The sequence below is a fragment of the Phodopus roborovskii genome, unplaced genomic scaffold (genome assembly GCF_943737965.1).
Source record: "Phodopus roborovskii unplaced genomic scaffold, PHOROB, whole genome shotgun sequence".
Lineage (NCBI taxonomy): Eukaryota > Metazoa > Chordata > Mammalia > Rodentia > Cricetidae > Phodopus > Phodopus roborovskii.
This window is the reverse complement of record NW_026126460.1, coordinates 1,898,039-1,911,624: the sequence shown is the minus strand read 5'-3', so window position 1 is coordinate 1,911,624 and position 13,586 is coordinate 1,898,039. Positions and strand designations below refer to the sequence as shown.

At 37.3% G+C, this 13,586-nt stretch overlaps 1 protein-coding gene across 1 annotated transcript in view; it reads left to right on the top strand.

Annotated features, from left to right (window-relative positions):
- Nucleotides 1–13,363, top strand: part of Stk17b (serine/threonine kinase 17b) — a 30,759-nt gene extending 17,396 nt beyond the window's left edge. Inside the window, exons 4-8 of the mRNA XM_051190201.1 lie at nt 1,781–1,925; nt 3,673–3,799; nt 5,387–5,435; nt 7,089–7,268; nt 10,976–13,363. Coding sequence (XP_051046158.1) covers nt 1,781–1,925; nt 3,673–3,799; nt 5,387–5,435; nt 7,089–7,268; nt 10,976–11,258 — 784 coding nt within the window. The 3' untranslated portion in view covers nt 11,259–13,363. The remainder of the gene's footprint in view (nt 1–1,780; nt 1,926–3,672; nt 3,800–5,386; nt 5,436–7,088; nt 7,269–10,975) is intronic.
- The last annotated feature ends 223 nt before the right edge of the window (nt 13,364–13,586 follow it).

Below are 13,586 nucleotides of genomic sequence, written 5' to 3'. Positions count from 1 at the left end.
TATTTATTTCTGGTGGTGGAGGTCAGGGTAAATTCCTAGAAGTTGATTGCTGGCTCAAAGAACAAGTGCATGTCGAACTATACACAATGTCTGAATCCCCCATGGTTTTTTTAAAACGCACTGTTTTCAGTCACTGCATTTGCTAATTACAAATACATGTAAAACTTTCTTTAGCAATTAATATAGCTAGGGGTTCTGATAGTTCTATTGTATTTTTGTATTTTGCTGTTTTGCCACAATCCAAACCTTTTTAAAACCAGTGTTTACTTTTGTAAATTAAACAAAATTCTTGTAATCACCTTGTCACTTTCAAATATGTTTTAGATCTTTTTATTTTTACCAACATACATAGCCCACATAAAAATATTTCATTCTAGCTGTAAATAAGTAAATGCTGCTTTTCTAGAAGGTGGTATTGTTACATCTTTTATAGATTGGGATTTTGAGAATAGATGAGTCACTGCATCCCCAATGAAGTGAAGCCATTTTCCACACTAACTGTTTTAAAGGCATATACAGGTAATGAAGGAGAATACCTTCAGAAACTAATAAAGGGAAGATGTTTCCTAAATAGACATAGAAAGTTTTAATAGTGCTGAATTTTGAGCAAACTAAAATTGACTGTGGTATATACTTATTAATTTTTTGAAGGCTATGAGACAAAAGCTGCCCTTGTTACAGAACAACTAAAAAAGGAACTTGCTTATAATTTACAACAATAACTTTGCAATTATGTAGGGCAGAAGTAAGATACCCTTTTTGTTAGAAAATTACAAAGTTTTGTCAATTAAATATGCCATTGTAGAAGACCTTTTTAAAAGTGCAGTGTGTAAGTAATGTAGCATCAGCCAGAATATGTGGTGTTGCTCTTTGTGGCACTCATGTACCCTGCAGACCTGTGTCTTACTCTCTGTGATGTTCTCAGTTCATGGCATATTCTGTACTAGTGACTAGCAGACAAGTTTATGGAAACCTAATGTGTCATCTTTTTATTTATGTATTTATTTATTTTACCTTCTTAGAATTGTTATAATTGCTAATCTTACTTTGGCACCATTGCAGGAATGTAGCTAGACCACTCTATTTTTGAGTGGGATTTTTAGTTACTGTAAATAGTGTAACTAAAAAGGGAGGGGTAAAATTATATTGCCAGCTTACACCATGGATTCCTACTTCTTCCTCAAGAGACCTTGGGGAAATGTGTGGAAAAAAGTGGCCAATATATTAAATATTCATAAAGATAAATCTATTTCTTTTTCCTGATTGCAGTTTTTTGTATGTTGCCTTCCAATACCTGATTTTATAGTTTACTAATATAAATGCAATAGCAGTGTGAAATTTCTGGTACTTACAGTGCCTTTATCATGATACCTTGAGTCAGATAATGAAGTTAGTTTCTCCTGAATTTTCATGTTTTGGTGAGTAGGGTAGGATTGAAATGGCGTATATGTGTTTGGTGCCTTCAGACATGTTCCTTACATTTTTTTCCATGTTGTCATAAACCAAGTGTCAGCAGCAAATTCTCGTGGTTTTCCTTGGCATGCTATGTACAAATTAACTGTTGACAATTGACAACTGCGGTGTGAAGTATTGATGCTTGGAACTTAGGTTTGAGACTGTCATATCCTACATACAACATGTTTCTTAGTCTTGGCAGCCACTGAAATGGTATACACGCACAGGCAGACATTTACATGAACATTTACTTAATGAGTATACAATATTAAAGGCTATTTTTAGATAAATGATTTTTAATAGTTCTATTTGAATTTTCTTTCAGTGCTGCAGGTGGAGAAATTTTCAACCTGTGTTTACCTGAGTTGGCTGAAATGGTATCTGAAAATGATGTTATCAGACTCATTAAACAAATACTTGAAGGAATTTATTATCTACATCAGAATAACATTGTTCACCTTGACTTAAAGGTATGGCAGTGTGACTTAAACTAACATTAGTGTTCCTACTCTGTTCTTGGGAGTTCAGTGTCAGGCTGGTGTTAGTAGAAATGAAGTGTGTCATGGTCTTCTAGACATGGAGGCGCCTCTGCCTGTGTAGGGCTGCATTGGGCATTACTTTGTCTTGGCAGACAGGAGATGATGTACTCGTAGCAAGCTTGAATTCAACCACTTAAAATCCATCACCCTTATATGTAATCCATCCTGCTTTACGAGGCACATCTCAAACCTGTCTAACCCATCCCCCTCAGAAGTGATTGGTTCTGATTGCTGTCTGATACCCTCTTACCTTTCCTCATTCCTCTGCTTCCATAGCTCACTCACTTTCTCTAAGGTTATATCCTCTGTATCTGTAGGTTAGTTAGAGTCAGAAGTCCCCCGAACCATTGGCTTAGGTAGTGGTGTTCCTTGTCTGTCCTCCACAGCTAATCACAGGCCCTAAAATCTGAAGAGTCTGTCTCCTTTTTGTTAAACAGTAGATTCTGCTCTGTCTGTATAGTTTGCCTGCCTTTAGGTTCCTCTGCCACTTTCATATTATAATTCCAGGATTAATGCCTATCATAGCCCAGACCCATCTCTAATTTCCAAATCTTTTTCTACCTGTAGATTCAATACCATTCAAAAGTTCTATACTTTAAAATGTACATTGCCCAGCTATTTATCCTATAGTTTTAAAAAAACAAAACAAAAACTTCATGTGTATTTGTTCCCCTGTGGAAGGGGAGGAAGTTTTTACCATCTAGTCTCCCCACTATTCTGTAATCACATGGTTGGGAAACAGGCAGCATAGTAAATGCCAGGTAATCAACTGTGATCAGCAGCTGTTTGGTCTTTGTCCTGTGTAAGACAAACTGTGTCACATAGCACTTGAAGTTGGGTGGCCCATAAACCTGGCTTTTAACACTGTTACCATGAAGCCAACAACAGTTTACTTGTCTCCTGTAATAGTCTCTTGTGATTTAATGTGGAGTATGGAATTGTCTCCAAGTTAAAGACTATTCGGATTTTTTGCCCAGACTTTGGTGAGCATGGCTTGCATTTATAATGGGTTCTGATAGGTCACTTTGTCATTGTCTCTACAACTCCAATAATAAAGTCAAGTCATGTAGCTCTCAGAGATAGTGGAGGACACACACATCTTACTTTCTAAGCCATGAACCTGGTACAATCAGGCCCAGCTCACCAAAACCATATACTGTATGGGATCATTTTCTACTCTGGACATGGATTTGCATGTTAGTCCTTTCACGCTTAGTCTCAAGAGCAACTTTCTAATTGACAGATTCCTTCTTGTCCTGTAAGACTCAGCCTGAGCATCAGCACTCCACCAAGACTGTGAGAGAGAGAGAGAGAGAGAGAGAGAGAGAGAGAGAGAGAGAGAGAGCGAGAGAGAGAGAGAGTGCACGCGAGTGTGCATGTGTGTTTGTCACTTGAACTTTTTGTGGGCAGAATGTGGTACTCTTGTCTTTATTATTATATATTCCATATCTCAAAATCAACCCAACATCTTACAAACTGAAAATCCATCTTGACTGCCTTTTTAGTTTCTTTGTTATTAAATGTGTACTCCTCCTAATTGGCAGTTTAGTGGATGTTGGATGAAGTACTCTAAGAAATGTGTAAGAGCTAAGCAACACGTTATACTAGTTTTACCTTCAATCTAGAACAAGTAGCCTTTTATTTCTATTGCTTATCACCTTTTGTGTGCTTTATTTAGCCACAGAATATACTATTGAGCAGTATATACCCACTTGGGGACATAAAAATTGTAGATTTTGGAATGTCTCGAAAAATTGGGAATGCTTGTGAGCTTCGAGAAATCATGGGAACACCTGAATACTTAGGTAAGAAACCCATTTTATTATACCATTTTGAAATTATAGATACCTCTTTAAAACTGTATTTTATGATACTGATATAGCTATTGTGGTAGAGTGCTTTCTTAGCACCAAAACTAGAAAAACCCTCACATATTTTGGATTACACAATACCAAGGTTCATTTGATTTAAAAAGTTTAATGCATTCAAATTTGGTTATAACTTATTAAATGAATTATAGTGAGTACAGGAATATAATAAACATTCATAACAACTCACAGGACATTGGCTAAGTGTAAAAGTATAGTGCTTGCCTGTACTGGCTTTGTATGTAAGGAGAAAAGGAAAATCAGTAGCAAATAGGCAAAAGGCAGAGGAGAGAAACAGAACTCAGTGGTCTGTGAACCGTTGAGTCTGGCCCTCACTTCTGCTTCTGTCTGGTCCTAACCCCAAAGCTATATGCAGTGCAGTCTTTGGTTTTGTGGGTGTCATTTGTTATTTGTTGCTGTTGTTTTCAAATGTAAGAGTTAATAGGGCTGTAAAGAGAAGATGTGGTGGGAAGGGATACCAAAGATGACTAGGTAATCTGAGGATAATGTACTAAATCAACAAATTTGATTATGCCTACAGAAGATACTTAAGATGTGTGAAACAGCATATAAGCTTCAAATATTTAGAGATAGCAGTGATATTTTTTCCTTCTGTTACTGCCCAAATGAACATCTCTATTGGAAAGATAAGCTAACAGAGAAAGTTCCATGAACTAGGCAGTTATCTCCCAGAAATGAAAATTACTATACTAACTGTTGGATACTAATATGGGCTATAGTGTCCTAGTAATGACAGCTGTCATTAATGATAACATAGCTTATGGAGGTATGCAGGAAGGTTATAGGCAGCTTGGTGAGGCTGACAGCATATATGATTCAAAAGTATCATTCATGAGGATGTTAGAGTTGAGAACTTTTTTGAAGAGATTATAAAACCATACTGAGAATAGTTTTTGGTTGTAAATACTATTTGGAGTTTTACTAACTGGAAATTCACTGTAGAGTTCAGGAACTATAGAGAATTTATTTTTTCTTTTGGAGTGGGGACAAGGAAAGAGGCAGCCAAAAATTACTTAGGAAGTTAGATTTTTGATAATTTAAGAATATATAATCTGCTTGAAAATCTTAGCATTTGTAAGAAGCCTCATATTTTTTTTCTTGCACTGTCATTAAAAGTACATGATCCATGAAAAGTTAAGCTTACCTGAGGCTAACAAAATAATATATATTAATAACACAGCAGTAAGACTACAGTTGTAAAGATTCTGGCTTTTGCCATTTCATGTCTTCATAATGGCTTCTCTGAGGTCTGCTTTGATCCACTGGCTCTCCGGCATGCACAGCTGCTAGCCCCTCAAGGAGCACAGCAGTGACTTGGCCTACTGCCCACTTCATCATGCAATGTTCACAATAATCTTAAAATAATTAAAATCCTACTAAATTCCTACTGACCTTGTATTATTATGCCTTCTATAACCAAATCAAATTGTAATTTAATGCCAGGTGATTGTTGTGTTTTTAAAGTTTGCCTATGTTGAATCTTAATTTAATTTTCTCTTTCAGCTCCAGAAATCCTCAACTATGATCCCATTACCACAGCAACAGATATGTGGTAAGAGTCTATACGTGATCTAAATATCACCTTTCAAAAATTAGATAATAAATACTTACTTTTTAGAAACTTAGTAGTAAAAAAATAAGGCTTTCTTTCAAAGATTTTGTTCAGAAGATATCATTGAAGACTTTTGACCTGCCTGTTCTTTTCAGTAAGCTCTTGAGCTAGAGGTACAGAAGTAGGAACTTCCTTTCTCTGGTCACTTCAGTTGAGTAACAGTGAGCAACCCTAGTCAGTGACACACTGTAGTTAAGTAAAACACTCAAGAGCTAGGATGACACATCAGTCACAGCTAGACATGATGCTATGCTTAGCTATGTGAGTCTAGATATGCAAGTCTAGAAGGGTTGGGCATGGTATTGCTGAGCAGGAGGAGGTCAGATGCACATAGTAGCTCAGTTGACAGGATTCACCTCTAGGGAATTGTGTGGTTTGCAGCTGTCTCAGAGCGACCCTGACAGGGAGCAGCACCAGGGTTGGCAATGGAACTTCTGTTGTGACAACAGACTGACTTCCTAGGCCAAGTGCAAACTTTAGCATTATTCTTCTGGATATATAATTTTATTTTACATATCAATCCCAGTTCCCTCTCTCTCCCAACCCCTCTCCCCCACTCCACATATAGGGTGATGCCTTCCAGGAGGGGTCATCTAAATCTGTCAAGTCATTTGGAGTAGGGACTAGGCCCTCCCTCCTGCCTCTAGGCTAAGGGAGTATCCCTCCATGGGGAATGTGCTCCCAAAGTTCTTTCGTGCATGAGGGATACATCCTGGTTCCACTGTCAGAGGTCCCTTAGACTGTCTAGGCCTTCTAACTGAGACCCACATTCAGGGGGTCTGAGTTGGTCAATGCAGGTCCATGAGCTCCCCCTTGTTCAGGTCAGCTGTCTCTGGGGTTTCTGTAGCCTGGTCTTGACCCCTTTTCTTATCACTCCTTCCTCTCTGTAACTGGATTCCAGGAGTTCGGCTCCGTGTTTAGCTGTGGGTGTCTGCTTCTGTTTAACTAGATGAGGGCTCTATGGTGACGGATAAGTTAGTCCTCAATGTCATTACCAGAGAAGGGCATATAAGGTAGCCTTTCCACTGTTGCTCACTCAGATTGTTATTTGGGATCACCTCCTGGTTCTTTAAAACTAACGTGTTTGCAATGATAGAGAAGATCTGGTGACTAGTACATGTGTAAAGCATGCTGTGTTGTCTTGTTCTAGCTCCTCACCAGCCTTGACATTCACATGTTTACAGCTTGAAAAATTTGCCTATCCAATCTTGGGTTTTGCCAAACTCGCAGACTGGGTTTACACAACTAGCTATATCATTCAGATCATTATTGTGTCATTGGATAGACTTTGAAAAATGCAGCTGCTTTTTGTAGCCAGCATGTGTCTATACTGAATGTTGAATAGACTGTAGATAAAATATCTTCAATGGATTATGTTGGTATTATATGTAACATATGTGTGGACTCCCTGTACTCTTTGTAATGCGAATGGAAGTAATGTAACTATTTTAGTTTTTATACTACAGTAATCCCTAGAAGTAATTTAAGTCTTTTTAAACTGTGACAGTTTTGAGGTCAGGAATTTGTGGACTATTAGTAGTACTGCCTATAAATACTGTTAATGTACATTTATTTCTCCCTCATTTGTTTCAGGAATATTGGCATAATAGCGTATATGTTGTTAACTCATACATCACCATTTGTAGGAGAAGATAATCAAGAAACATACCTGAATATTTCTCAAGTTAATGTAGATTATTCGGAAGAAACTTTCTCATCAGTTTCACAACTGGCCACTGACTTCATCCAGAGCCTTCTAGTAAAGAATCCAGAGTAAGTAATGACATTAATTAGATGCACTTACAAAACAAATAACATGTATTTATTAAGAAGATACATTCTATACACACACAAAATGCAAGTAATATATGTTTTATCCCATGTTTTGAAACCATGATGGGTGACATGAAAGTTGAAGGGAACTACTATGAAAGTGGGTGGGGTCCTGAGGAAAACTGTATTTTGTGCATGTATGGAAATGTTCTAAGTCTTAAAGGATTAGATGTCTGCTCATGTGTGAGTTCACTTTATATATAAGAATACTCCAATTTTGGTTGCTTAAAAGAAGAAAGCCCTGGACCATAGAATATCTTTCACCCTAGCATATGCTTAAAATGCAGTGCATCATGGGGTTTATTGAAGGAAGGATTTGATCCAGACCTTGACCATTGGCAGCTTCAAGGCAAGGAAAGGCCCAGCTCTTCTTCAAGGCTGGCTTGTGTCCTGGGGGCCAGTGGTCTCACTTTTAACTGTTCTTGGCAGTTAATCTCCTGGAAGACTCAGTTTCTTTATCTGCAAGAAAAAGCAAAGCAAACAACAACAACAAAAAGACTCTGTGTATTTTGGACATGAATACATATTTCATATAAAGAATAATATTGTGTTTTCTGTGTATGTACAAGCCATTTTTGTTTTCTTACATAGGCTTTGCCTAGAGTCTAAATTCTCTGCAATGAGAATACTACTACTGTAATTATAAAAGACTATACATACAAACAAAAGACTAGAAATATCTACCAAATGATTCCTATTTAACCTTTGAGTTTATAGGTATTTCTCCTGCTTTTGAAAAATAGAAAGCAGTTTTAAGACTCAAAGTATTGGGTAAATATTGTTGAGTCTGGTTTTTTCCTTTTTATTTTTTTTAAGTTTTGCAAGAAAGGGTTTTTCTGTATTACTGCTATGGCTGTCCTGGAACTCACTCTATAGGCCACCTCCCAAGAGCTGGGATTAAAGGCATGTGCCACCAATGCCCAGCACAGTCACTATTTTTAAGAGCATAAACTAATAAATTCCTCCAGAGGCTTTCTAAACTGAAGGGATTTGATAATTTCACTAACATTTGTTTGCTTGGCCAGCACATGCCTTCAAGCCTGACAAGATTTTCATCTAGTTCTCTGACACATTTATTGTTCAGCATAGGTCAGGGTGACAGCATCTGCACTGCTGTTTTACTCTCAGCTATTGTGAATAAAGCATCTTCATGTATAAAGGAACCTCTCCATGAGCAGACGTCAGACATGGAGGTGAAGCGGAAATGCAAAGCCATTTCCTTCATTATTGTCTAATTCTTTCCATTCTGTGTCTTTGTGTATAATTGAAACATGCAGTGTTTAAGCGTGTCACTTACTAGCAGTATTTACACATATATTTCTTTTGAACTGACCATTTTGGCTTTAAAAAAAAAAATCGTCTTAGTTAGGGTTTCTATTTCTGTGAAGAAACACCATGACCATGGTACTCTTATAAAAGGAAACCATTTAATTGAGGTGGCAGATTACAGTTTCAGAAGTTCAGTCCATTATCATCATAGCAGGGAGGAAGTGTGGCAGCTGGGAGTATGATAATATACAGTCAGATATGGTACTAGAGAATACTACATCTCTAATTCATAGGCAACAGGAAGTGAATTGACCCACTAAGTGGTCAGTTTAGCGGTCAGTTTTGTTTTTTGTATTACCTTACACAAATATAAATTCATGGGCTGAGGGTAAACCTAAATGGTAGAGTTTCCTTATTTGTGTAAGGCCCTGGGATTGATCCCTAGTACTGAAAACTAATACTGATAACAGAGATTAAAGAAGGAAGTTCAAGAAGTACATAATGGAATACTATAAGAACTTAATTGTTTTCCATAATCCTCTAGAAGATACTTGTATTGTTGAATATTAGAGGTAATTTGGAGAACACCTAAAACCATGTTTCAAAGTACAAAAAAACAAATTGCTGTTCTGGAGATAATCAACCAAGTTTCTAGAAAGCATTTCCTTAGTGTTCATCAGACTAGTGTTGGTAACAAGATTTGGGAAGCACTAGTAGGGCTTTGGTTAAACAGATTGTGGTATACCAGAATGGAAGAGTGACAAATAAAATATCTATCAATTATGTATTGATGTAGAAAGATACTTAAGTTGTATTATCTACTTTGAGTTACCACCTTACTCAGTCAGAGCGGCTGTCAACAAATCTGATAACTCACATTGGAGAGGATTTGGGGAATGAGGAATCCTTATTCACTGCTTTTGAGACTCCAAGTTAATATAGTCATTATGGAAATTAACTTGTAGATTCTCTAAAATTCAAAATATATTATATATGACCCAGCTATTTCATACCAGGATATAGACCCAGAGGAACCCTATATCCTACCATAGAAATATTTGTACACCCATGATTATTTATGCTTTATTTATGAAAGCAAGGAAATAGATCTAATCTAGATGTTCATCAGTAGATGAATGTATAATGAAAATATGGTATATATACAAAACAAAATACTGAGTTGTAAAGAAAAATCGTGAACTTTGTAGGAAAATGGGTGAACTTAGAAAGTATATTGAGCAAGGTGCCTCCAACTAGAAGAGAAGCCTGTATGTTCTTCCTAATGTGTGGGTCTTAATGCTGTAACATATGCATGTGTAGATGTAAAGAGCTCAAAGTGTAAGTATAGTATGGCATTTACAAAGGGGACCAAGACAGGGTGACATCAAGTAATGAGGAAGGACAGAATGCAGGAAAAGGAACCCACCCCCCTCGTGAGTGTGTGGTGATGTTGGGTAAGTGCATACAAATGTAATTGGCAGTGAGACTGTAAAACCCTAAGTGAAGCTCCATTGCTTCAGAATACCATCCTAAGTGTGTAGAAGGTCGCTGAAATGCAGCTTGTGATTGGTGGCTACTTAAATGAGGTTTTTATTTCTGAGCTCATTAAAATAAAATGGTTTTGCTTAATAAAATTAAAATGGTGCATTATCAGGTGGACAAATGACAAAAATGGTCATAGAGAAACTATTTGGAGGTGAAATGGACAGAATTTTACTTTTCACTTCCTTAGGTAGATACTTGTAAGTATAAACTGTAGACCAAGGCTCCACTTGACTGCTAAGCAGGCTTCATTACCATACAGGCCTTCAGCTACAAGGAGGAGAGGCTTTATTCAAGACCTCTCAGTATGTGCCAGTTGTCTTCTTGTTTGGAGCTGTGGAGAGATGGAACATGACAGGCCATATGAAGAAGGCTCAGTTACTTTATCTCTTCTAGGTTTATCCTCAGTGCTTCAACTGTCTTCAGCAAGTCATATCCTAAAGGTTCCACTACCTTCCAATAATGTCACAGGCTGGTGGCCCAATCTTTAACGTAGGGTCTTTTGGGAAACGTTCAATATCTAGACTGTAGCACGTGACACTGACAGCTTGGGGAAATTTGCTCCAAATACAAGTCTTTAGGTATCTCCTTCAATCATCTATTAAATGACAATAATGGAACCTATTTCTTAGTTTATCGTGATTATTAAATAATATATTGAAGTATGTGAAATAGCCCCTGACATGTGCCTAAGCAGTTAATAAAAGTTAGCTGTATCTAGTGTACTGGTTGGCCTTATGATATGTGCTATCTTCGTGTTCGTTTTAAAATGTAATCGGAAGATGTCCTCATCTTGGTTCACATGCTCACTTTTCCCTTTCTGCTTTCTGCCAAAGGGAAAGACTAACAGCGGAATCCTGCCTTTCTCATTCTTGGCTACAGCAGTGGGACTTTGGAAGCTTATTTCACCCTGAGGAAACTTCAGGTTCCTCTGAAATCCAGGATCATACCCTCAGGTCCTCTGAAGATAAAACCCCCAAGTCCTCCTGTAATGGAAGCTGTGGAGACCGGGAGGACAAGGAGAATATCCCTGAGGATAGTAGCATGGTTTCCAAAAGATTTCGCTTTGACGACTCCTTGCCCAGCCCCCACGAACTTGTTCCAGATTTGCTGTGTTAGCACTTTTCTCTGTGACTCATCTGGACTAACTTGGAAAGTTAAAATCTTCTCTGGTGTGAGATTGTGTTTTTGGCTTCATATATGATATGTTTATATTACAAATGCACTTTTGCTTAGAACAACTTAGGGAACAGTTTAAATGCTAGGTTTCTATTTGCTAGCATATCATTTCCTGTCCTGAAATTGTTTTACAGACAAAAATATTTAAGTATATGACAAAAATGTAAATTGTGCATGTGAGTTTACATGCAACTAAAGAATTCAAGTTCAGTTGAACTTATAAAATGTTTTACATATCAAGAAAAATGGGTTATATTATGGTTAGAGAAGATTGAACAAAACAAAAACATTGGAATATAGTAGGTTCTCTTAAGGCAAGCCCTATGCCATGACTCTATTAACAGAATTTGTTTGGGAAAACAATGTCAAGTATATACACATTATGTACTAGACATTATTATTAATACTTCAGAGACATTTGCAATTGAAAATGCTTCCCAGTTACCACCAACTGGAAACTGTGTAAGATTTCCGTTGTGTGTGGTATGCTCTGTGAGAGGGCCTATCAAGCAAAACAGAGAGGAGTCAAGGCTGATCCAGGTTGCTTCTCTGCAAGCTGAGTCAAAGCATGATTATTTTCCAACCCAGATGTGTTTGCACACTCTTCATACATCAGAGCTAATGAGGTCTGGAAGATGGATATGCATGGTATGCAAATTAAAGAGGCCCTCCTCGTCCTCTGGAAATATTAGAGTGGAGGAGGATGGGTAAAACCAAACATGTTCTAATTTCAGTCAGTTAGACATATTCATGAAGGGAAATGTTAAGTCCAGGCAGCTTACTTAGTGTTGGGTGTATCCTAAATCTGATAACGCAAGCCCTTGTTTAGTCATCCACAAAAGTACCAGAGTATTGGTAGAATTGTTAACACCAGAGTCTTTAGTAAGTAGCATAAAACATTATGCACTGCTGGAGTTGTTATGTGAAAATCCTAGTGAGTGAGGAGGCTTGACAGGCAGCTATCTTCAGGGTCTGTCTGTGTGCGTGCGTGTGGTGTATGTTGTATGTGTGTGTGGTTCTGCTGGAAACAACACAATGAGAGTCTGTCCTTGAGTCAGTGGTCAGTTACTGTTTTCAATCCTAATGGGAGGGGGCTTGGGGAATGCTCTGGTGATTTCCCATTAGTGTCCATAAAAGGTCTATAATAATGTCATATTAAGATAACTGGTCAAATGAATATGCTACTATATTAAACTCTATTGCCAAAAAATAAAAACTGTATTTCCACATTGAATTGGGTTTAGTCTAACAACCTGTAAATTCTTGAAATCGTTAAATTTCAAATTCATTAGCTGACTTTAAACTATTTTAAATGAGCATTGGGTGTTTGACTAAATATCAAGTTAATTTTAACTTTGTCATCTTTAAAGGAGAAGTTGCCCTTTGTATATGTGATGTATGTGTACAGGTATATGTATATATGCATATACAGATAAAATAGAGCCTTTAAACAACCTTGCATTAGACTCTTTGCTTGTGTATTGTGCTCAACTCAGGTGCCAAAGGAACCCTGTCTTAGGAATAATAAAGATGTATTCTGTAAGAAGTCATCTGTTAGCCCAGTAAGCTATACACAGAAGATGTTACATTTAACTCTTATGTGTCTAAAGCTGAGGAGTTGTTGGTCAATTATTGAATGTTTCTGTATTTGCCACCAGTGTTAATTCAGGTAAAGTCATTAGTCAGTCATTAGGGAAGGTGATTACTTTCCCAAAAGGTGGTATTTTATTGTAAAACTTTAAAAAGTATTATGCCAGACCCTAAAAGTAAACATTTGAAATTTTAATTTTAAGACACTTGATAAAAAAAAAAAAAAATAATTTCATTGTCTTTCTTTCCCTGAGGAATCCTGAGGTACTTTGCCTGTTCCCCTTAGTCAATGGGCTACCAAGTTGTAAACTCTGTCATCTTTTCTTGAGACATTGTTTATTGTAAAACAATAACTAGTGATTGTGCACAGAATATAAGAATGGTCTTTCCATGAAGGTGAATTGGAATATTTCCCATGATGAAAGAAATGTGGAAATAAATGTCTTTTGAGAGAATCTCTCTGAAAATGCCTTAATTCTTACTCTTCTCCATGCAAGTCTGAAGAACAAATCCGCCAAGAGCAGGTGACGTGTCTCTTGCTTGAGTAGGAACCTAGAGAGTCCCTCTGAGAATCAAGGCACTCAGCTCACACACGTCTGAGGAGAGCTGTTGAAGTTGGGTAGTCCCTAAAACTTGAATTGCTGTTTTGGATGGATCTGGGTAGGTGGAATATTGGAA